General features: G+C 39.8%; 6 protein-coding genes across 10 annotated transcripts in view; 1 reads left to right on the top strand and 5 right to left on the bottom strand.

The window, feature by feature from the left end:
* Positions 1–2,731: 2,731 nt before the first annotated feature.
* LOC114358306 (cytochrome b5 domain-containing protein 1) lies at positions 2,732–5,684 on the bottom strand. Its single transcript, XM_028312239.1, has 5 exons — positions 5,523–5,684; positions 4,994–5,110; positions 4,328–4,586; positions 3,174–3,440; positions 2,732–2,799 (listed from the first exon to the last, which is right to left on the bottom strand). Exons 1-5 carry the CDS (start codon positions 5,649–5,651, stop codon positions 2,732–2,734), a joined length of 840 nt encoding a protein of 279 aa, XP_028168040.1. The 5' UTR covers positions 5,652–5,684.
* Positions 5,685–5,741: 57 nt separating this feature from the next.
* Positions 5,742–7,271, bottom strand: LOC114358305 (cytochrome b5 domain-containing protein 1-like). The gene is made up of 4 exons (XM_028312238.1): positions 7,143–7,271; positions 6,535–6,651; positions 6,010–6,265; positions 5,742–5,851 (listed from the first exon to the last, which is right to left on the bottom strand). The coding sequence occupies exons 1-4, from the start codon at positions 7,269–7,271 to the stop codon at positions 5,742–5,744; spliced, it is 612 nt and encodes a 203-aa protein (XP_028168039.1).
* Positions 7,272–9,091: 1,820 nt separating this feature from the next.
* LOC114358286 (RWD domain-containing protein 4) lies at positions 9,092–13,668 on the bottom strand. Of its 4 annotated transcripts, none has more exons than XM_028312206.1 (6): positions 13,469–13,668; positions 13,003–13,126; positions 12,623–12,726; positions 11,990–12,173; positions 11,275–11,397; positions 9,092–10,298 (listed from the first exon to the last, which is right to left on the bottom strand). In XM_028312206.1, exons 2-6 carry the CDS (start codon positions 13,108–13,110, stop codon positions 10,248–10,250), a joined length of 570 nt encoding a protein of 189 aa, XP_028168007.1. In that variant the 5' UTR covers positions 13,111–13,126; positions 13,469–13,668; the 3' UTR covers positions 9,092–10,247. The 4 variants fall into 4 exon arrangements, with proteins under 4 accessions (XP_028168007.1, XP_028168006.1, XP_028168008.1 ...); XM_028312205.1 differs by having other exon boundaries at positions 9,092–10,333; positions 11,310–11,397; XM_028312207.1 differs by lacking the exon at positions 9,092–10,298 and having other exon boundaries at positions 10,383–11,397; positions 13,571–13,668.
* Positions 13,669–14,176: 508 nt separating this feature from the next.
* Positions 14,177–15,785, top strand: LOC114358285 (serine/threonine-protein kinase Aurora-1). The gene has a single exon (XM_028312202.1). It carries the CDS (start codon positions 14,288–14,290, stop codon positions 15,347–15,349), a length of 1,062 nt encoding a protein of 353 aa, XP_028168003.1. The 5' UTR covers positions 14,177–14,287; the 3' UTR covers positions 15,350–15,785.
* On the bottom strand, positions 15,785–19,123 carry Ir68a (Ionotropic receptor 68a). The gene is made up of 7 exons (XM_028312236.1): positions 19,086–19,123; positions 18,569–18,782; positions 18,108–18,256; positions 17,655–18,036; positions 17,145–17,431; positions 16,931–17,067; positions 15,785–16,694 (listed from the first exon to the last, which is right to left on the bottom strand). Exons 1-7 carry the CDS (start codon positions 19,121–19,123, stop codon positions 15,802–15,804), a joined length of 2,100 nt encoding a protein of 699 aa, XP_028168037.1. The 3' UTR covers positions 15,785–15,801.
* Positions 19,124–19,875: 752 nt separating this feature from the next.
* Acox3 (Acyl-CoA oxidase 3) overlaps positions 19,876–23,746 on the bottom strand; it is a 20,468-nt gene continuing 16,597 nt past the window's right edge. Inside the window, exons 12-14 of one of the 2 annotated variants that reach the window (XM_028312201.1) lie at positions 22,300–22,431; positions 21,087–21,239; positions 19,876–20,572 (exon numbers count right to left, since the gene is read on the bottom strand). In XM_028312201.1, coding sequence (XP_028168002.1) covers positions 20,462–20,572; positions 21,087–21,239; positions 22,300–22,431 — 396 coding nt within the window. In that variant the 3' untranslated portion in view covers positions 19,876–20,461. The remainder of the gene's footprint in view (positions 20,573–21,086; positions 21,240–22,299; positions 22,432–23,746) is intronic. The other variant, XM_028312200.1, reaches the window with a different exon arrangement.

Raw genomic sequence — 23,746 nt, 5'->3', positions numbered from 1 at the left:
TGCACTCATAAAGCAGACGGACAGACAGTGCGTTTTTATATATATATCTTTGTCTCGGGTCAGGGCAGGAAGCGCGCTCGGCGAAGCACGACGTAGCCTTATGGAGTCCCAGGCCTCCATCGTCTTGACCGCAGCCTGAGAATTAACAGCCAGTACATTCAGCACTCTCCTCGTGATTTTTCTGTATTCTGTAGTGTCATCACAGAATACAAGCATTGGCGTAACTAATAGCGTCCGTCTGCTCGTTTGCCTCCTATCACATAAAAAAAAAAACTAGGGTCCTTTTTAAGAGGGGCCTGATGGGTCACGGGGGGGGGGGTGTACAATAGTTCTGGGGGAGCCGTTCCACCCCGTATTATTCGTAGAAGGAAAATTACAAATTCAACCTGATGTTTCCTGGGTCAAAAAGCAAGAGTTTTAATTAGTCCGTCAGTTAACTTATCAAAAAATACTCTATTTACGTATTTAAAACACTTTTACAAACTAATGGCAATTTAAAGAGATAAAGCGCGCTAAAGTTCATACGAAGAGGCCCGTGATGTCAATGAGTGCATAAAAGTGCCGCACTTTGTGACATCGCGCGGAACTTCAACGCACCATAACTATGTAATTATTTGTTAGATTGACAAATAAAAATATATGTGTCCAATATTTTTTGATATTAAACATGATGGACTAAAAATTTTTTTTAGGAAACTAGTCTATTATGATCCTTTACTGTGACCACGGACTTGAATCTGTTCTCCTCGGGCTATGCCCTAGGTGAAGCATGGCACGTGTGCCTTTATAACTTAGGGTCCTTAAGATACGATCTGGAAAGTTTTAAGTAAGTAAGCAACTTGAGAAACAGGTGATACGCATTGAAGGGATTCAACATAAAGGCTTTTAATGTCGACTTGAAATAGTCGTAGAATAAATAAAAGTGGCAGTAGTTTTTTCATTGTTACTCTCAATTAAGTAGATTAGTGGGTAGAAGTTAGATAAAGCGCCCAGTAGGGGTCAAACAGTAGGTACTCTACGAGAGGAAATACGCATTTTAACGCAATTTGCCAAGCCATTTTTTTCTGACTGTTGCCAGTAACTTGAAATAACAGTCAATCTGCAACGGCTGGAAGTCACCCCACGCTGTGCTTGCCAAGACATCGTCAACCCACATTGATCGTCGATCTATGGTCATGTTATAACTTTCCAGCTTTACCCCAAGCTCGTCAAAGAATTAATAACCATATATCAATATTTAAAATCTCTACTCCCATTAAAAAGCCACTGCAATCATAATAATAGGGAAATTCTCCTCAAAACTACCACAAAAACCAGAATCCATTAATTCAAATATAAAAAACTCCTGCATTAAGTAAGTATCAGTCAATTTCCATAGTGTTAAAGTTCATAGTGATCAAGGCACGCGCATGCGCGAACAAAAACAAACGCCTTGATCCATGACGTTGCGCGTGCATACAGACAGCCTGATTGGAAAGTGCTAGATTGAAAAACAGATTTAATTTAAACTTGAAAGCGAGGCATTATGATTTTAGTCGCTGACCGGAACGGTGAACTGAGAACGATGAACTTTATGAGCTTTTATTGAGCTTCGACTCTGATGTATAATAATATATCAAAATTACTAACCATGAAAAGTGTAGGTAGATAGTAAAAAACTTCAAGTATTCTAGGTTTTGGGTTCGGGTGGTGTAGAGCTGGCATTAAATAAGTAAGTAATTAAACGATTTCTTTGTTAATTAATATCTTGTCCATGAGGACAACGGTACTTTTTGCAATGTGAAATAACTGTGCAACATAACTTACAAGTAAAGAAACATGAGCATTTCCTTAATAAATACTTTAATCTCGTAACAGCTATTCTAAAAGGTCTTAAATATCGAATAAAATTACTCTACAAAACCTATTGGACAATAGTTATTGTTTTTTGATCTGTCGACATGGATGCGATTGGTTCATCACGCAGCACAGGTCGTGGCAGAAACAGTCGTCTCGGTGCGGATCTGTAAGGAATGGAACTGAGTGTAACTAGCTGAAGCATTTCTAGAGCACGTTTTATTAAGGGACTGATCATTTTTGGACGTTAAAGAGAGTGGACGTTAAATGGAAGACAGTAGAGCGGATAGAAAACAAAATAAGGAGTTTGTCATGAGTTTATCATTAAATCATGAGCTCCGAAGAAATGCCGGTGTTGGAGTATCAGCAACAGGTGAGATATAGAGCTACTTTTCAACAGCCAACTACCGTCGAATATAACAGTTCAGTTAAGTATTTACATTTAGAGTAGGCGCACACCGTTGATTTTTAGTTGGCCGATAGTTGTGCCCGATTTTAATTTGTATGAAGAATCGGCCAAATCGAATCGGCGTAGTGTGCGCACTCCCATACATGCCCATACTGATCAACTGCCCGACTAAACTATCGGCCGACGGAAAATCAACGGTGTGCGCCTACTCTAAAGATATCTAAAATCGTTTCATATTTCATTTCGCAATTTAAAGCTTTACATCTGATTTAAGTCATGCAGGAATCGTAACCAGAACCAGACCGGATCGACAGTATAAGTGCTTACTAAAATGTTAGCTAAGTAAATCATGGTAGAGTCACTATAAATTAAAACATTTTAACAATTAAAAATATTTATTAAATTGAGTAGCAATTAAAAAATAGATATGTAAAAATGTAAGTAAATAATGTATCACAAATTCTTTTCAAAAAGTATAAAATTCCATCAAACTTCAACTTTTTCACATTTCACACAACCTTCGTCGTGGCAGAAGCAGTCATCCCGGTGGGAATCTGAAAGTAACACATTACAATAAACTCTATAAGCATCTGTAAAAGCTTTAAAAAAGACACAAATTACGAGGAATAATTTTTCACTGACTGAGATTGTTTTCGAATTTACCAGCCTTGAAGATTTGCATTTATTGAGGTTTCACGTGAATTGACATGATGGCAGTAACTTACGTTTCTATTTTAAATAGCAAAACTTTTAGTTCATATTTCAGTCTCCCTTTAGTCAGGTCTTTCAGCTTTCAGTTTAAAGAAGAGACGATAATGAAATGGAAAGCATTTAAGGCTTATTTAGGTACCTACTTTTAAAAGGAGCTTTGCTGTTATAGACTAAGTATCTACACGACTAAAACTACCAAGCTACATTTGAGGTCTACCTTCAGTCAAGTCGTCATTATAGTAGATGAGTAGCGCCGGTATGTGCATGTTCTCTGGTAGAGCCACATCGCTGAAGCGGTCCCGTTCATCAGGCACTCCGTTGTCCGCCAGGGTCTTGGTCAGGCACAGTCCCCGGCCCAGGTACCGCCAGGAGTAGGAGAGCATGTGCGAGTTGTGAGGCAGGTAGCGCATCATGATCTGGTAGAGCGTCTCTTCGGAGCACACCTCCAGGGTTACGGTGTTGCCTGCGATTTCAAGCGAAGATACTATTGAGTAACAGCTTCTGCCACTGAGCAAGGCTTCTGCCTGCGGATTGCGTGAATACAGGTGTTTCGTTTCCCAATGGAGGTAAACTTTTGTACTTGGTTTGGTTAGTGGTAGGATTATATAGTCCAGTAGAATTAGCTTTTAAATCGGAAATAATGCNGAGAATGACGGAATTGAACTGCTTCTGTAGAGCCTTTAGTACCAGCGAAGCTCAGCTATAATGCCGTAACACCTGGTGCCTTGTTGTATTTCAGCTATTTGAGTGCCATTTTAATCGTGTACAAACTGAAGTCTTATATAATATCTTCGGTATAGTGTCAGGTCAATCTAGCTCTTGGGTTTTGCAATATTTGTTTTATGTTTAAGGTTAAGAATAAATAAACAAAGAGACCCTGTGTTATGTATTTTATTTGTTTTATTTAAATAAAATAAAATAATATATAAAAATTAAGTATTTATTATAGTTCCTTATTAAAAAATTAAACATATTGATGAGGATTTTTGTTTTATTCCATTGGTATTTCAGACACATAAACCTAAAATGAACCATCTAACTAATAGACCAGCAATCAGATATCAGAACGTTTTAAGTATTTATTATATTAATTATTGAAATACATTAGGTATTTCTTCATAATGTCATCAATTCTAAGTTTGCGGAGCGATTTTTATATTTGGAGATTCATTTCTCAATTCCGTGATTCATTTTCTCAATTCGGTGCTTTCTCAATTCGATGCTTAACATTTCTCATAAACCACTTTACAATATTTAGTGACAATGCTATTTTTCCATTCAGAATGGAGTAACATTTATTTTTTTGTATTGAAACTACTTAAAAAACTAAATATAAATTTTAGCACCGAATTGAGAAAAAATACACCGTACAGTAGAAATGCCCATTAGTGATCCTTATCGGCCTGGTCTTCGCAGTAGCCTTCCCCACCACCAGCCCCTCATCCAGCCACCACGGCTTCTCAACCGGGCGCCATCTCGTCGAGGGAACCACCGGCTGCCGGTGGCCGTGGCCATGGAGCTGGTACGTGGTGGGTAGCCCCGTCACAGGGTGCAGGTATTTCACCCATTCGTCGCCCTTGAACCAGTGGCTAACGTCTTTCCCGGCGTAGGCTACTATCATCACGGCAAGCTGGAGAATCAAGGGGGAGAACAAGTTTCGATCAAAGTAAATTACTTACTACTTACTTATGCTGGTAAATGTAAGGTAGGAGCTGATGAGGATTGGAAGCAGGCATCTCGCTACGCAGTGGAGACGGTCAGTTCGTTCGTTCGTTCGTTCGTTTCAGCCGAGATGTTCACTGCTAGACAAAGGCCTCCCCCAAGGATTTCCACGAAGACCGATCCTGCACCGCTCGCATCCAGGCACCTCCCGCGACCTTCACCAGATCGTCGGTCAGATGGTAGATTTATAGATAGGTTATTGGCATTGGTTACTGCGTGGTTGTGATCATTATAAGAAACTAGAATGGTAAGTATTTGCGATTAATACATTTATTTGAAAGGATACTCAGTAAAAAGGGAAAATGTGCTGCCTACCCTCTTCCCGTCGCAATAGGCAAACCCTCTCTTGAAGCAGTTACAGTACTCCACGCAGTTGTCGTCACAGAACCAGTTCTTGACGGGGCAGGAGCAGGATTTAGTGCACTTGCAGACCTTGAAAAGATTTGACATTACATCTAGCTGCCAACTTATAGCAGTTTTATATTTTTCCACAAAAACGGCACGGTACTTCGTAGACGAAGCAAGATTCGGGTGTTCCCCGAAGAACTAAGTACTACCGGTAATTTATAGGTAGGTACTTCTGATGTAGAGCGCCTGCCAAACTTCAAGTCTGAAAAAACCTCAGACATAGGGCATGGTACGTTTATTAATCCTCTAGGGTACCTTTTATATCCTAGCTATGACCGTTTATGTGTCAACGATCTATGGAGTGATAGTGGCATCTTGCCAAACGCTGCATAAGATACCGTCTAGCAAGATGTAACGACGATATAAGCAAGGTGTACGTGAATGGTGTAGTACTTAATAAACCTCTCTACGAGATTAGACCAAACTCAGGTTCAACCTTGAACTGCTGCGTGAGCCAAGGCGTCATATTCAGGACCTTCCCATTCAAAGATATCCAGCAGTCACCAGCGCGGTTGTGGATGGCCACCTCGGCTGGAGTATACCATTCTTGCTTCGTGTATATCATGTTTTGTTGTAAATGTTTACAAAAGTGGACTGTTATTTGTATAATTTTAACCGTCAAAATTGATGGCCATAGATTTTTGNGTGTTTAATTCTACTGGCCTAATAGGGCTCTTTCAAATTCGTTTTGAGATCGACGTTTCTCGTCCGTTTGGAAGACCGCACACTCTGTTGGTTTGACTGACTGCAAACGGACGACAACGTCTGTCTCAAAACGTCTAATTTTAAATAGTTCTTCTAATTCCGCTCGGGTTCTAATACCACCATTTTAATTATTGTGTCATCATTCGATATAACAAAAATTTTAATCCCATTATGGTGTTTAGACAGTTGGAGGCAAGTTATGGTCAAACAAATCTTACCATTCAAAGTATTAGTGATCCTTATCGGCCTGGTCTTCGCAGTAGCCTTCCCCACCACCAGCCCCTCATCCAGCCACCAAGTCTTCTCGACGGGGCGCCATCTCGTCGAAGGAACCACCGGCTGCCGGTGGCCGTGGCCATGGAGCTGGTACGTGGTGGGTAGCCCCGTCACAGGGTGCAGGTATTTCACCCATTCGTCGCCCTTGAACCAGTGGCTAACGTCTTTCCCGGCGTAGGCTACTATCATCATGGCAAGCTGGAGAATCAAGGGGGAGAACAAGTTTTGATCAAAGTAAATTACCAACTACTTACTTAAACTGGTAAAGGTAAAGTAGAAGCTGATTAGAATTAGAAGGAGGATTGGAAGCAGGCATCTCGCTACGCGGTGGAGATGGTCAGATGGTAGGTTTATAGATAGGTTATTGGCATTGGTTACTGCGTGGATGTGACCATCATATGAAACTAGAATTATATTTACGTTTATTTGAATGGATACTCAGTAAAAAGGGAAAATGGGTTGCCTACCCTCTTCCCGTCGCAATAGGCGAACCCTCTCTTGAAGCAGTTACAGTACTCCACGCAGTTGTCGTCACAGAACCAGTTCTTGACGGGGCAGGAGCAGGATTTCGTGCACTTGCACACCTTGAAAAGATTTGGCATTGCATCTAGCTGCTATATTACACTTCAGACCCACCGTAACCCTACGTATGCTTTCAGTTGAAAAATAAGAGTGGCTCATGTCTTTAGATTCGAAGGTTTTGGGCATGCTTCCAATTATTATAACAATGACACAAGCAAGGCAAGGTGTACCTAGGTCGTTATAGATCATCTTATCCACGAAGACTCGTCCCATCAAATGTAGGTCGAGGGAAGCACGATGTGCGGGGAATTTGATCCGAGCAATCCGAACGTCATATTAGCTATTATTGTAGTGTGTGTGTGCACTCATGTATAATTTAGGTACCAAATAACCGATAACACTCAAAAATGAGCGAAAGGATGGTGGGGCGCGTCTTCGTGAATGGAACGATCTATAGCTGGTGGAAGAGAATGGGTCTATATGGATGATGATATAATGGATCTATGTAGGTATATGAAATTGTAATAAGTAGTTCAGTACACTCGGGTACAACCTTGAACTGTTGCGTGAGCCAAGGCGTCATGTTTAGGACCTTTCCATTCAAAGATATCCAGCAGTCACCAGCGCGGTTGTGGATGGCCACCTCGGCTGGAGTATACCATTCTTTCTTCGTGTATATCATGTTTTGTTGTAAATGTTTACAAAAGTGTGGACTGTTATTTGTATAATTTTAACCGTCAAAATTGATGGCCATAGATTTTTGTGACGTGTTTTTTGTTGTTTTTACGTTTTTTGGCTTTCGCCGGTTATCTTTTAGCCTTCGCCAGTTATGACCTTAGCCTTGGCAAAAAAGGGACTATGAAGATCGCGCAACGGGAGAGGCCATACCCATTTTTTGTCTATGACTTAAGATCAAAATCATAATCAAAATTAAATACTGTATCGAATAACGCACTAGAGGACTAAATCTACCCCGTCTAAAAATAGTGTCCTCTGTGGACAAGTCTCTCGTATGCGCAGATATTTATTGGCAGCAGGGCCGTTTTTAACCTACTAGGGGCCCTGGGCACATAAGGATCAAGGAGGGCCCCTTTCAGCTGGGAAAAGGTTTTTCGAGCAGACGGGAGCCCCCTCGGTGGCGGCACGTGCCCAAAGTGTCCCGTACGAAAGAGGGCCTGTATTGGCAGTGCAGAGAATAGTACCTACAGTGGCGTAGCCATGGGGCGTAGCTAGGTAACCAAGGGCCCTGGGGCAAATAAAAAAATGCTCCACTGCAGTCTAAACTGGTTAGGTTTTATCAAGTTTATTGACATTAAGCTTACTTCCTCTTGATACACCTTTAGAATTTCTCTCTATTTATTTTGAAAATGGGAGAAAGTTTCAAAGTTCAGTTCAAATAAGATTTTCTGGTAAGGATGCCCCCGCCTTGCCCCTTAGTAGCTACGCCTCTGAGTACCTACTGCAAAAAATTTAAAATAAAATCAAATATTAAGTAAGAAATTATTAATTTTGTAAGGGCTACGCGTATGCACAACGTATCATCGTCGGAATAATAAAACAAGCAAATAATGCGACCAATACATGTATAATAAAATTCATGAAACATAATAAATTACATCATTTATTATATACCTGACTGGGTACATACTTTTTTAAACAATAACTATATTATGAATATAGTACATATAAACATTTAACACACACACAATTACGGGAGATTTCTTTAGAATCAAGTCACATCTTGCGATACAGCGTTTAGATAATTTACCTATTTTAAACTTTCGCGTTCCATTTCAATTAAAATAGTAAGACACGGGTCTTAACGCGACGTTTATTAATGACTGCAACGTGAGCAGCCAGTCTGCTTGTGACCACGGCTGCAGCATCGCAGCCGAAACTTCAAGCCGTGAGTACATAATGTAACTCATTAATAAACGTCGCGTTAAGACCCGTGTCTTACTATTTCCATTTACCTATTGCTTATAGATTTTTTACGATTTTTCATAAAATTTACTATTTTTGTAGCTTTCATAACATTGAGTAAGTGAAAAATATTGCTTGTGCATAGGTCGATATTATTCAGTCATAAAATAATTTCGTTTACAAAAAATACTCTTTACATCTACTCAAATATACAATCTATAAAATGAAGCACAGTGGTGTCTTGTAACTACTACAAGAATTTAAATCTGAAGTCTATTCACAATTACATTTAGAATTTAATTGGTATTGCAGATTTAAAATGCAATAAGAACTATTTTATTTATTATCCGAAGAGTGAATAGACTTCAGAATTTATTTTTCAGAAGCCTAAGGATATAAATATCCGATCGGCAAATCTACTATCAAAATTGAGAGCCGTATAAAGCCTGGTCCGTGAGCACGTAGAATTTGGTCCAATGACCCCAAGCTACCCATCCTTATCGCTCGCGCGTAATTATGTTGCGGTCGCGCTCGCACACTCACTGCGGGCGCGCGTCGCACAGTCGCGACAGCAATATAATTACGCGCGAGCGATAAGGATGGGTAGCTTGGGGTCATTGGACAAAATTCTACGTGCTCACGGACCAGGCTTATTATCATACAACCGCAAAACACAGACAATATAGAATATTATTACTGAACAATACAAGTCGATCACAGCCACAGAAGTTTTTACAGAAGATTTACCAAACAGAATATTTGAAATTATAGAACTAGCACTAACTTGGGCAGTGCCTGAGATATGGAAGCGGCTCGGGAGGGTTGACATTGGCATAATAAGACGTGACAGAAAATACAAATCTGAAGCATATACTGCCGCACTAGCGATATCAGCAGTAACTCCATTGTGTGGCAAAACTATAATGAGCTCATTTTAGATGAGCTGACAGGAGTTTTTTTTATTGCAAAATATTGGAGTTACTGCTGATATAGTTAGCACGGCAGTATACATGTCATATTATGTATATGACCTACACTGAATTGTCCCACTAAACTCATTGACAGAGGGGCGCCACCATCGTTCAACTACATAGTCTCCAACATGGCAAAAATCGACACCAGCGATCCGGTATTGAAGGTGGCGCCCCCTGTCAATGTCACGAGTGGGACAGTTCAGTGTATTGGGTCTATATCTGAGGTTTAACGTCTCAAAAACCTTCCCGTGCCGCTCCCTTGTATCAGGCACTGACTGGTTAAGTATAGTCTGGTCGCCGAGCACGTAGAATTTTGTCCAATGACCCCAAGCTATCCATCCTTACTGCTAAACTCATCTTTACAAACAACCTCCTCAGTCCTTTCCAATCTGGTTTCCGGCCCGGCCACAGCACCAGCACCGCATTACTCAAGGTGACGGGAGACATTACGATGGGAATGGAACATGGCCAACTAACACTTGTTGCACTCATCGACTTCTCTAATGCCTTCAACACAGTTGACCATGAAGTCCTTTCCATGTTATCCCGCTACAATATGTCACCTGTCGTTATGAATTGGTTCGCTTCCTACCTCTGCGGTCGCCAACAGGCCGTTCGTTTAGATAAAATTATTTCCCACTGGCGCGACCTCGTGACTGGTGTTCCGCAGGGTACAGCAATAAGGATGGGTAGCTTGGGGTCATTGGACAAAATTGTACGTGCTTTAGAAAGTATTCATTTCAGTCTACGCCCGGCTAGTGTCATGAGGTGGGAGTAGGTTGGTGGGGGGCCTGGGATAGGTGCTTGACGATGTCCACCCAATCCCACCCTCTGGGTTTCTCTCCACCACGACCGNCGCACACACTGACAAAATTTATCGTGGATTAGCGGTGAGGTGCGCTGAATTTTGTCAGTGTGTGCGTGCGCGCCGCATACGTATTGGCGCGCTCACATGCAAACCACGCTCGGTGCGTCTCTATGAAGATGACCTACTCATTTGTATTTACTCTGGTATAGATGAACTACACTGAATTGTCCCACTAAAGTCATTGACAGGGTGGCGCCACCATCGTTCAACTACATAGTCTCCAACATGGCAAAAATCGACACCAGCGATCCGGTATTGAAGGTGGCGCCCCCTGTCAATGTCACGGCTGGGACAGTTCAGTGTATTGGGTCTATATCTGAAGTTTAACGTCTCAAAAACCTTCCCGTGCCGCTCCCTTGTATCAGGCACTGACGGTTAAGCTAGACCTATAGTCTGGTCGCCGAGCACGTAGAATTTTGTCCAATGACCCCAAGCTACCCATCCTTACTGCTAAACTCATCTTCACAAACAACCTCCTCAGTCCTTTCCAATCTGGTTTCCAGCACCAGCACCGCATTACTCAAGGTGACGGGAGACATTACGATGGGAATGGAACATGGCCAACTAACACTTGTTGTACTCATCGACTTCTCTAATGCCTTCAACACAGTTGACCATGAAGTCCTCCTTTCCATGTTATCCCGCTACAATATGTCACCTGTCGTTATGAATTGGGTCGCTTCCTACCTCTGCGGTCGCCAACAGGCCGTACGTTTAGATAAAATTATTTCCCACTGGCGCGACCTCGTGACTGGTGTTCCGCAGGGTACAGCAATAAGTATGGGTAGCTTGGGGTCATTGGACAAAATTGTACGTGCTCGGAGACCGGGCTTTAGAAAGTATTAATTTCAGTCTACGCCTCGCTAGTGTCATGAGGTGGGGGCGGGTTGGTGAGGGGCCTGGGATAAGTGCTTGACGATGTCCACCCAATCCCACCCTCTGGGTTTCTCTCCACCACGACCGATTTCGGCTTTGTCCCACGCTCTGCGCTTCTGAGCTTTAGTTAGTTGTTCTTTCTTCTCTGTCTTTTTGCTGGTATCCACCTGGAAAGAGAAGTTATGCAAATGAATTATTATAAGTGTGGTCAAAATTTTGAGATGGGATTTCTGATAGGATTTTACAATGGGATAAATCAGTGACTAAAGGTGACTGAGTTTCTTCCACCACTTTAATCTCAGCACCGGCCCATATTATGTTGTCCCGAAATGGTGGTAGGGCAAGCTATTTAGGATGTGTATAAGCTCTCAGGAAAAAGCCCAAGTACTGAATAAAAGCAGAGTAAATACAAATGAGTAGGTCATCTTCATAGAAACGCACCGAGCGCGGTTTGTATGTGAGCGCGCCAACACGTATGCTGCGCGCACGCACACACTGACAAAATTCGGCGCAACCACGACTGGCTCCCCGCTAATCCCCGCTAAATTTTGTCAGAGTGTGCGTGCGCGCCGCATACGTGTTGGCGCGCTCACATACAAACCTCGCCCGTGCGTTTCTAAGAAGATGACCTACTCATTTGTATTTACTCTGATAAAAGCTTTGATCTTGTCTGATAGCCAGCTATTAACAATAATAGTAACAGGAATATACATTCACAGAAATATTAACAGTCATTGTCAAAGATGTCAATACTAGTACCTGATCTTCAATAACTATTTTCTCAACTCTCGAAGACACAATCGCCTCCTCAGTCTGCTCGGCCAATATTTCAGGAACCTTCTCTTTTAGACATTCGAAGAGTGTGTACGTCATCGCACAACCAATCCATTGTTCTGCTTCTGCATTCACAATCGATAAGATCTTCTCTTTCACTGAAGGTATTCTGGAAAACATCAGGAACGTGTTTAGTGTATGCGCACACTAGGCGACAGCTCGGCAACTTGACGCATATCTTGTCAATTTCTTATCGTGTCGCCAAGTGTGCGAAGCTTTGAACAAAAATGAAATTGTCAGCCGCATCTGTCGTCGCGTCTAGTCGCCGCGTCTGTCGCCTAATGTGTTACGTGCGCACTTTCATTCATCTCCATGCTGATCAACAGCCCGACCCAAATATCGGGCCACTAAAAGTCTGTGGTTTTGCCTAGGCTTAGAGATTATTTTACAGTTCAAATGAAAAAGAAGTATTTTCAAACAAATCTTTGATTTTACTTTCTGATAGTAGTATCATGAAGATAAATATAGTTAATTATTGTTTAGGAAATTACATTACACAGAAAGTCCTCACTCTTTCATACATAGATAATAATATTAGAGCAGCTACAAAATACTTACAAATGTTGATTGTAAAATATTTCTAAATTGAAGTTGGGTTTTTCTGTTGGATATGTAGGACCCCATGTTATTTCTAGAATAAATGACTTCTCTCCATCCACATACTGAAAAAGAAATTCATGGTTTAATACTGGTACATATTATTAGTTGGGACTAATTAACTAAGAAGTATTTTTTATGCTGCTAAATGTAACCTTTTTGTATCATTTCATTTCTAATAATAGGTAACAGGCTATAAAATTTTGTTAACAGAACGCATTTAAAATGCAACCTGATAAAAATGTTTCAGTCAACATATTGATTCTGTGAACACTCAAACTATTATGATTGTCTAAATTGATAATAATATGTACAATGCAGGGAATGTTTATTCATTTTACCTTGTATTGATAGGTTTTCGAATCCACTTGTTTGAAGCCTTCGTCGCCATCATAAATTGACTTCAGGACTTCCACCTCCTCGGCTTGTTGCTCGGCATCATCACACATTTTGTACTTCTACAAACTGAAATTATTTTACCGTTATAATGATAATTTTTTACAAAAAATTAAGTCTGAGATTAATTCAATAATATGAGTTAAAAATTGTAATATTCAGAACAATTTTTAAGATGACTAATTTAATATTATAAGCAAGGAATGTGCTGATAATCGCTTTAAACAAGTAACAAGGCACTAAAATTAATGCACTTAAAAATGGATAGAAAACCTAACCTTTAAACAAAGAAAAACTGAAACATATATCAAGAAGAGTAATATTATGGGTCATTATACTAAACCTAGGTACTGTGTATATTTTTAAAAAGTAAATAAAAGTTACTACAACAATTAAGATCAATAAACTCACTGGGAAATTGCCTACTTGGAATATTTTAATAAATAAAAAAGCCTATATGGATTTTCCTATTGAATGAATCAAGATGTAGATTAGCTTTAATTAAATATGTACTTCGATTTTGAATCCTTTTTGTGTAAAATATGGTAAAATACCACTACAACACGCCAGCACTTCCAAAATTCAATCAGCTGTTTTTTGTCAAAGAAGCACTTGCTTGCTGTCAGGTAAAAGCATTTACGAATACCTACATCCACTCATAAAATAATCTTCAAAATATTTTAGGAATTGTAAATAATCACCCAAAAGGGTTTTAACTTTATAAAAATATTAAATATTTCATTGAGATACAAAAACTAATACACAAAGTTGTTCAAATAATATTTATGTGCATTTACGAAAGCACACTTTATTGTGATTTAAACTATTTCCGTAAATGCAAGTCACAAATGTTGCCAAAACTGAAAAAAAATGTAGTTGTAGTAGTTTAAAACAAAACGAATTTCCTTTTGGAATTCTGTTGAAAGTCAATTTATCAACCAAAAACTATGCAAAAAACGTTACATTTATGTAGTTATACAGTTTTTGATTATTTAAAGTGTATCTATACTGAAATTTTCGATGAGAATTATTAGAAGATCAAAAATAACTTTTTTGACATTAGTAGTTTATTTGTGGTGATAAGTTTATTTAAAAAAGTTATGTCAAACAAATCCAAAGAGAATGAATGAAAACTGACACAAAAATACGTTATTCGAAACTTCAAATTGCGCGAACTCGAAGTGATTCCATGTAATTTATAAAAACTAAGTAACATTGATAATTCTCAAGATGAACGTTCCTAAATGTGGTTGTAGTAAGGAGAATCGTCCACATAACGCAGTTCGGGCTGGATGTAGCTGCTCGACGAACCCTCACAAGATGCCAGCTGATAGCTTCAAAATACCAGCTGTGCCGATCGGCAGGCCACTGCACCCCAGCAATAAAGTGAACTTGTGCGAACCAGGTTCTTCTGGCATTAAATGCGATCTACAAGGCAAAAAAGATGACAAGAAAAAATCGTGGTCTCTGTCTGATTTCGACTTGGGACGTCCACTCGGTAAGGGAAAGTTTGGCAATGTTTACTTAGCGCGCGAGAAAGAATCGCACTACGTAGTAGCGTTGAAAGTGCTCTTTAAAAGTCAGATTCTGGACTCCGAGATAGAGCATCAGGTGCGGCGCGAGGTTGAAATACAGTGCCGTCTTCGTCACCCCAATATTCTTCGTATGTACGGCTACTTTCACGACGAAAAACGAATTTATCTAATTCTGGAGTACGCAAAGCACGGCGCGCTTTACAAGCTGTTGAAAGAACGCGGGCGTTTCGACGAGAAAACTGCAGCAATTTACGTAAGAGACTTGACAAAGGCATTGGTGTATTGCCACACAAAGAAAGTGATTCACCGGGATATTAAACCTGAGAACTTATTAATCGGACATAATATGGAGCTGAAAATCGCCGATTTTGGTTGGTCAGTCCACTCACCATCTTCTAGAAGAATGACATTGTGCGGGACACTTGATTACTTGTCACCAGAGATGATAGAAGGAAAGCCACACAACTATGCAGTTGACATTTGGAGTCTTGGAGTGTTGTGTTATGAATTACTGGTTGGATTACCTCCATTTGATGCTAAAGATTCCAATCAAACATACAGAAAGATAAGGTATGTGATTATTAAGTATCCAGAGTTTATTTCAGAGAAGGCAAAAGATTTGATGGGTAAATTGCTAGTCATTAATCCAGAACAGAGGTTGCCGCTGACCAGTGTGCTGCAACACCCGTGGATCCTGGAGAACGCCCCGGAAGGCGTTCCTCCACCGGCGTACACTCCAGAACAAATGCAACACTAATAAATTGTATATTTCCTAAGAGTATTTTAGCACAATATTGTATCTTTAAATTATGCATCAGTTTATGACTTAGTTACATTTTTTTTAAAATTAATTATGATAATATCTTTAATGTTTGCCTGAGATAGAATTATCCAAATACTTATAATAATGATTTTGAAACTGTCTATTATTAGTCAATATGATCTTTTAAGGTGTTTCATAACAAGCTCATTAGCATAATTAGATTTTAATCAAATATTACTTAATTTTGAGACCATGTAGATTATATTTATTTTTGTAAAAACTTTGATACGAACAGTACTGTGGGTAGCATTTGACTGCATAAAAGACTTGAATTGACTGAACAAATTTATTTATTCCAGTACTACAAAGTTTTTATCCTAAACTAATTAAACAATCATGTTATTATACTGTAAATATCTTTAAAATACATTGTTTCTATGGTGCAATCATTGTTTTTTATTTTTGTTCATGTAGTACAAATGTATTGCATATTTATCAAATTTTGGATCTCTTTTTACAATTAGATGCCAATGAATGAGTTCTCCAATCAAACCGATGGTGCTAATAGAATATCCTATAGCCAATGCAATGAAAGCACCATAAAGTTTTTTCAAATTCATCAAAGCCTTAACTTCATCTTCATTTGTTTCCAAGGACTTAATTGGGTGCATGGCATCATTCAACCATTTTTCTACTAGACCTACTTCCACTATTCTCCTCAAATAGATATCGGCGAGTGGTTTCAAGGGTGAATTCTTATGGAAACCTATAGATATTGGTGTATTTACAACACAATCTGACATAATATGCAGATTTCTTTCCATCTCTCCAACAAAGACGTCAGTTGTATTTGAAGTTGCATTGACCATGTCCGACTGTATATTCATATCTATGTTCTTTCTCTTCACTCTAATATACTTCAAGAAGTTCTCGTTGTCGTAATAAGCGTACACGCCTTTTGCGACTTTATTTGCAGCTACGAAAGGGTCATTAATCGTTTCAAATCGTTGTCCTATAGTTTGAATATCATCAGATGATTCTTGAAAGAATTTCTTTGTTTCCATGCCCCAGCCTCCACAGGCTATTTTGCTTTCGACTAGTTCCTTCAAGGTGTCTATCGTGACCCTAGGCGCGGGGTTAGCTAGTATAGCCGTCATACTAGCTCTGTAAGAGACCACTAGAAGCACGCAATACAACCAGTACCAACCGGTTAGTAGTCTTATAGACCAACCGGTGGGCAGTTTGGGTAGCGAAACGACGAGCAACATGGCGTATGTGTAAAGAATGCTGTTTATTATTTCGCCAAACAAATACAGGCCGACCGGCTTCTCGGCGGTATCTGCAAAGTAAACAAGGGGTTAGTATGAACACGACCTCGTTAGTTGTTGGGGTCATTGCCTGCAAATCTTGTTTTGTAGGTTTATAGGGGCATTCTCTCTACCAGCCTACAACTGAAAGATACAACGTGCGACAAAGATCTTGTCAATCTCGTTGTCTAGACGAAATCGCGTTCGGTGACAAGATCGCCAAGTGATTTTGAAGGTAGGACTAAGTAGTTTTAGAATAGACACCTACCCAGTTGTTTTTCATTTGTGTTCCTACTTTCATGTGTCTTTATGTATTCCTGTAAGTTCATGTAATGTCTTGCTAACCCATAGAAGATACTTCCTGATATCAGCAGAACCACCAACACCGCGATCCACATATTCAACCTGTAAATATAATAATGTAGGTAATTACAGCTTAAAACATTGTTATTAAAAATACGTAGGTAAATGCTAGTAGATACTTGAAAGGCAATATCAAAGTTTTCCACGAGTTGTCGCTCAAAGCCTCTGGCGTTATAAACGTAAAACATTGCGAAGTGTATGGGATACTCAGGTCGGTCAATTCCAGGTGATACGGGCTGTACTGAAGATTCCCCAGGGCCAAGTCAGCTTTTCCGCTGACCATTTCACCTAAAAGGCCTGAGAAAGTCCCATTGGGTTGTATTTCTCCCCATTTGTGTAGATCGGCATTCTGTGGTTCATACAACTTGGGCTGGAAGTTCATTTGTTTTGCGAGTGTGTTGAGAATCTATAAATAAAGGAATTATTTAGGCTTGCAGAATATACAGGGTGTTAGGGATAGGTATCGACCGCGATCGCGAGTTTAAATCCTACAGGGGTCAAAACGAGAACGATTATCCTGGGCTGGGCACACATTTTAATAGATTAGCAAAGTCTAACGTTAAACTTTATTCATTTACTTTTAATTAACCTCTCATTCGAAATCAGGTCCTTCGGATTCTTATACTTACTTCAATCTCCACGCCACCGACTTTGTTGGTGTCATTAGTTTTGGTTACGACCACCGACGGGACATGATCCAAATAGACTACATACAAAGTCTCATTGTTCAAATTGCTGGTCTTGTCGGCAAATAAGGTCCTATTGTAGTGGAATCTTCCGTTATTCCAAATATCAACCCTTCGGGACACAAACACGTTTTTGATGGGGTTCGGGAATGGTACAGTGGAGAGGTCAAACCAAGCCTTGCTTTTTAAGACCCCGTTGATTTTGCTGTGGTAACGAAGGAAGATCACGTTGATGATACGCTTCCAGAGGTAGTGGAGATCGCTGTGGAAGAGTCTGTAGTCGTGGAGCATAATGTATTTTGCTCTGGTGTCTAGGATTCGATACCTGCGGATAAATTTTAAGTGGATCAGTGAATACTGTCAAATACTTATTCAAGAAACGTTTAAAGATGTTACCTATCACCAAAGCGAAGCAGCCGCGACGTCTGAATACCATTAGCAAGTAGAATAACGTAGATATTGCAGCCATCTTTCCTTGTTTCTCTCAGAGATTCCAGCGTGTCGAAATTAGGAGAGAGCAGATCTTCGTATTCTTCTACGACGATCTAAAAATAAAACGTGCTTTTACATAAGATCCCATTCTTACTTAATAGGTATAAAAGACACATTATTATGATGTAAAGACTGGTCCGTAAGCACGTAGAATTTTGTCGAATGACACCAAGCTACTCATCCTTATCGCTCGCGCGTAATTATGTTGCTGTCGCGCTCGCATACTCACTGCGGGCGCCCGTCGCACAGGCTTTAGGTAGCTTTACCTACGGGAACTCAAAATGGTAGTAAACAAGATGTGGGATTTAGTTCTGAATGTCCCGCATAAACGGGACATAGATTCCCGCATATTATGCTACACTTACCATAACATACGGCACAGCCGCAGTCCGCCTAAACAGGCTGCCTTCAAACACGTTCAGGTAGACCACATCACAAATGATGGCTACGCAAGTTATGTCCTCTTGGCGAGACAGTCCGTTGAGCAGGTCGACGAGGATCAGCTCCAGATCCTTGCGCTCGTTCAGGTTTCTAAGGATGGGGGATAGGTCTGCAGCAGCTCTGGAATTGGTGAAGAATCACAGATTTTGGATTAGTGAAGAATAATGTCACAATAATGGTGGGACAAATAATGGTGGGACAACAGCGCAAGGTTTTATAATGATTCATTGGTCAATTTCATTTAAAGCAGTAGATTTTTCTTGTTGAAAATAGGTCAAAAGTCAAGGTTGCAAGGACACCCTGACCCTGTTGTTTTAAAGGTCCCTCGTTTAATCGGCCGTTATAGGTCTAGTATGACGTTATATTAATTAATCTAAGGTGCTTTCTACAAATAGGATTCTGAATATTATAATAATTATATTTACATAATGAGTCACTTACCTGGCAAAAAGAACGCTTAAAAATACCGCCTTCAACATGTTTGCTCGCCACTTCCCAGGGTAAAAAAGGAATGCTCTTTACCACAGCTGTTTGGTCGACTGATTGACACGCTCATGTAACATGCAAACCCAATCGGAGCTAAGCTTTGTATTTTGAATGTACCCAAATTAGATGGGTGAATATTTTATTAGTGCTTTGGTCAACGTACAAGCTTAAAATCGGGAACGTAATTGGATTCATTAAAGTTTTCAGAATAAATATCAGTTGCAAAAACATAACATGCTAGAATTTAGACTATAATACATAGGTAAAATAGGTAGTGTGCTCAATATCCAAAAAGTTTTAGTACTGGGATATGAAGATAAAAAATCTGAATTATGTAAAATAAAATATTTTATTACAAAAACCCCTGTGTAAATATTGTACATTTGTAAAAAAAATATTTATATTAAAAATAACAATTCAATATCACTATAAATATATAATCACTTAAAATGTTATTCTGATTTGAAAATACTCAGTAACAATCTAACAATAACCATGCACCATCATTATTGTACAAACTTTTAAAGAAAAGTTCTTCATAATACTTTTCAGTTCATTGTTCATTACATTTTGTATAAAAAACATATAAAATAACATTTTGATTTGATTCACATAAGTAGGTATCTTTCCAATAAGTCATTTATGCTTACATTATGTACTTTTAAGTATCACTATAAAATAATTTTCCATTTTTGTAAAACTTTCAATTGTGATTTTAAGACTAAATTTTTGTTCTTATTTACCACATAATAAATAAATTATTTAAATTAATAAATTCAATATTTAGTTAACAGTTTTGATAATTCGAAAACGTCATACGTAAAAGTAACATCCACCACAATACTTATTACTAATTTTTTATTATAATTGTTATATTCTTATATTACTGGCAATACATTAGGAATGTTTATTGTGATGACAAGGAACATTTTTATATTTCAATTAAGAAAAGTATTCGATCGATTTTAATATACAAAATAATAGCAGCGTTTTACGCCACGCCTATATGATTTTATCGCGGTAGGTAATTAATATCGAGTACGTCATAAAATGTATAGTAAGTACCAATACATCCTGATTTATCTTATTCTCCACAAAGTACACAATAAAACAGCCTCGAAAACATTGTTGATAACGTAGTACACTATGTACTATTTTCTTTTCAAGCGCAAGAAATAACAGGAACGGTGTTCTGTAATTAGAGTGGACTGGCCATTCTAGAACTTTGCAACATAATATGTACTTCTTTTTAGGCGTGACATCATATTATCTTAGTCCTTTTTCCGTAAAAAATGTTGACAGCTCAACAGCTATCTGATGCAAAAAGTACTTTACAGTTTGGAGGGAACGTAGGTGCGCCAGTGGATGACGTCACGCCACCAGGCGGGCCGGCTCATTGACTCAGGGTACGTCATCACGCTGCTCTGGATGTGTTTGTAGGCCTGGAATAAATTGTTATTACTGTAAACTAATATTATAAAGGTGAAAGTTAATGAGTTAGCAGCCTCTTTGACTAATGGTAACACCGTCTGTCTCAGACCCAGAGGTACCGGGTTTGGTCTCCCCACTGGGGATTCCTAGTGAGGCATAAATATCTGCTCAGTTTGGTTAGTGATTGGGCTTGTTCTAACTCCGCCTGGTTAGCTACTACTATCTTAAGTCTGGCGCCATAGCAACAATGTTGATAGCATTGTTGTGTTCCGGCAGGTGAGGTTAAAATAGCCAGTTTCTCTGTGTTAATGATTCAAGGTGAAGCCCGCCCCACCTTCGGTCTGATTATGACTTTCCATCAGGTGAGCTAATCCAATGAGTTAAAAAAAATTCACCAGTTGTCGCCACTGTCTTTGCCACTAGTCACCCTCCTTACTTTACAGTGGCGCTAACTGGTGAGCGCTAAAACGATAGCCTTCATTCCTTACGTTCTAAAATATCTCGCTAAATATGTTTCACACTCACCTCCCCATCAGACTGTCCCAGCACAGACTTCAGACAGAAGTCGGGCGGCGCCAATGTATCGGCCAGCGCCACGGCCTCGGGGCAGACGGCAGCACACAACTCCAGGATGCCTTCGCGGAGTAACACGCCTTGCGAACCGGATAGGAAGCCACCCTGTGTTTGAAATAAGATACATTTAATGAGGGCTATCGTTTTAGCGCTCACCAGTTAGCGCCACTGTAGAGTAAGGTCCTGTCACTTGCTAGTAGCGAAGACAGTGGCACCAACTGGTGAGCGCTAAAGTGGTAGGAGGACTATCGCATTTGCACTCATCAAGATGGCGCCACTGTAGAGTAAGGTCCTGTCAATCGCCAGGGGTGCCAACTGTTAAGTATAAAAACGATAGCCCTCATTAAAGGAGTCTGTTGAAGAGAAACTCAGGAGACGTTTTTTGGTAGTTTGTATTGTTACACGCAGTAGATGTTGAACAGACAATGTTTCGAGAAAAAGAAAAAGTGTAAAAAAATGGTTGTGCAAGCAGCACAACACGGACGTAGTGCAGCGCCTTCTATGATTCTTTATGTAAATTATTTTGGTACTACTGTTAGTTCGGTAAAGGTGAGAAGAATCATAGATGGCGCTTTACAAACATTCTATAGATGGCGCTAAATATGTATGGGTTTGGAATAGAGTCTCTTAGAAGTGATTGCGTTTTTGTTCATCGGGAAATGCTTTGTGGGACTACCTAATATAACTCAAAAGTGTCCCAAACGGATCTGAGAGTTATTGTCGGAACTTTGATATGCGTCCGTGGCTAACGCAAAATGCCAGCTTTACTGTAACTTGAGTCAGTTCCTACGGAGTGGGTGCTGGATGGTGTTATACGTCAGCGAGACGTCATATATGTTTAACATTATGTATGTCACATCACATGTACCTAACCCCACCCACCGTAACAACTGTCTCAGTCTGTGATTTGGTACAGTTGATTGCAGATTAATATTTTTTTTGATAATAAATAGCTTCTTACAACTATGTACCATCGGCAACAGTGTTAACTATCTATTGCCTGTCATGTCGTCTCGTTCTATCGCAAATAATCACCATTTGATGATTTGCGAGAGCAAAAACGGAAATGGATAGTTAACTGTGAGGCCGTGTGTACATAAGTCGCCACAATACATCTTCATATTCGGTCTTCACAATAAAATAAGTACATAACTGTTCTACTTACAATGTACAACGTCGCCAGATGTTTCTCTAGTATGAAGGCGCCGTACAGAGAGACGAGTTTCAGCAGAACGTTCCTGCACTTGGCGTCTTCGAACTCCAGCACTGTCTTGTAGAAGTGATTGAGGATGGCGTTCTGAAATTAAAGATTCACTTACTTAAATTCTTTGGATTGAAACTTCCTTATGTCCAGCTTATTTGAAGCTACAGCTATATTCGGCGCAAAGACTCGTGGCAGGCGGTGTAATAATGAGACAGTGCGTAACACTTTTTTTATTGCACTCACACTATGGGTGAAGTCACACAGATGCAAGCATAGCGTTGTTTATATTACGTTATTTAATAAAATATTGGTGAGTGTGCATCTGTCTTAAAAATTACTTATAGCGCCGCCTGCCAGGAGTCTTAGCGTCGAGTATAGCTAAAGCCCGGTCTCTGAGCACATAGAATTTTGTCCAATGACCCCAAGCTACCCATCCTTATCGCTCGCGCGTAATTATATTGCTGTCGCGACTGTGCGACCGTCGCCCGCAGTGAGTGTGCGAGCGCGTTTGGACAAAATTCTACGTGCTCGCAGACCAGACTTTAGACAAAAACAAACCCCGTGACAAACGTGGTTGGATTTTTATTGGTGGTCAACCTGTAGACCCTGGCTACTACACAGAAGTTGCAGCGGTGGGAACGAAATGTGGGAAATGGGAATAGTCTTGTAGCCAGACCATTAATTAATCTGACTGAAAGGTATATTTAAGAGCGTTTACGTCTAGCGTGGCATGTCAAGTTTAGGTAATTTCGATGCTATTTTTATTCACACTAAAATAATTGTGACTGTGTGCGTGTTCTCACGCTCTATAGTCAAACCGAAATACTTTGATCCACCATCGTAAAAGTGTGCCAGGCTGTCAAATGACAGCTCAAGGAAACTATAAAATCTTCAAATCTTCCAACACCGACTCCATAATTATAAATCATGGTATACATTAGTCCTAATCAATAATAAATACGTAAATTCTTTATCAAATAGTAAATTGTCAAAGGTTTTTTACTATTTTGAGAATATTATATACAGCCTATGTTCAGCAGAAAAAAAATTGAATTTTAATGGTAAGAGATTTTTTCAAATCGGTTCTATTCAAAACAAACTTTTCCTGTTAACTATTCTTTTTTTATCCGGAAAATGCATAACATTTCATACCCACCAGCTGCGGGGGCAGCTAGTGGGTTATGTGGGGTTTTTCCTACCAGAAAAGGTGGGTAGCCCCTACACCCACTAAAAACCTGACTGTTTCTGCTATGATTCATATGAGTGATATGAGGGAACGCGGGACATCGCCATTGGCTGTTGCCTGTAGCATTCGTCCTTAGCCGCCACCAGACACCTCCATGTCTAGTGACCGAGGCCTGTTAGGAAGGGACAGTTGGAGACCATAAGCTGTCCTCTTGCGCCCAGG

The sequence above is a fragment of the Ostrinia furnacalis genome, unplaced genomic scaffold, assembly GCF_004193835.3.
Source record: "Ostrinia furnacalis isolate ACB-3 unplaced genomic scaffold, ASM419383v2 OfSCF3837, whole genome shotgun sequence".
NCBI lineage: Eukaryota > Metazoa > Arthropoda > Insecta > Lepidoptera > Crambidae > Ostrinia > Ostrinia furnacalis.
This window is presented reverse-complemented; position numbering and strand designations above follow the sequence as displayed.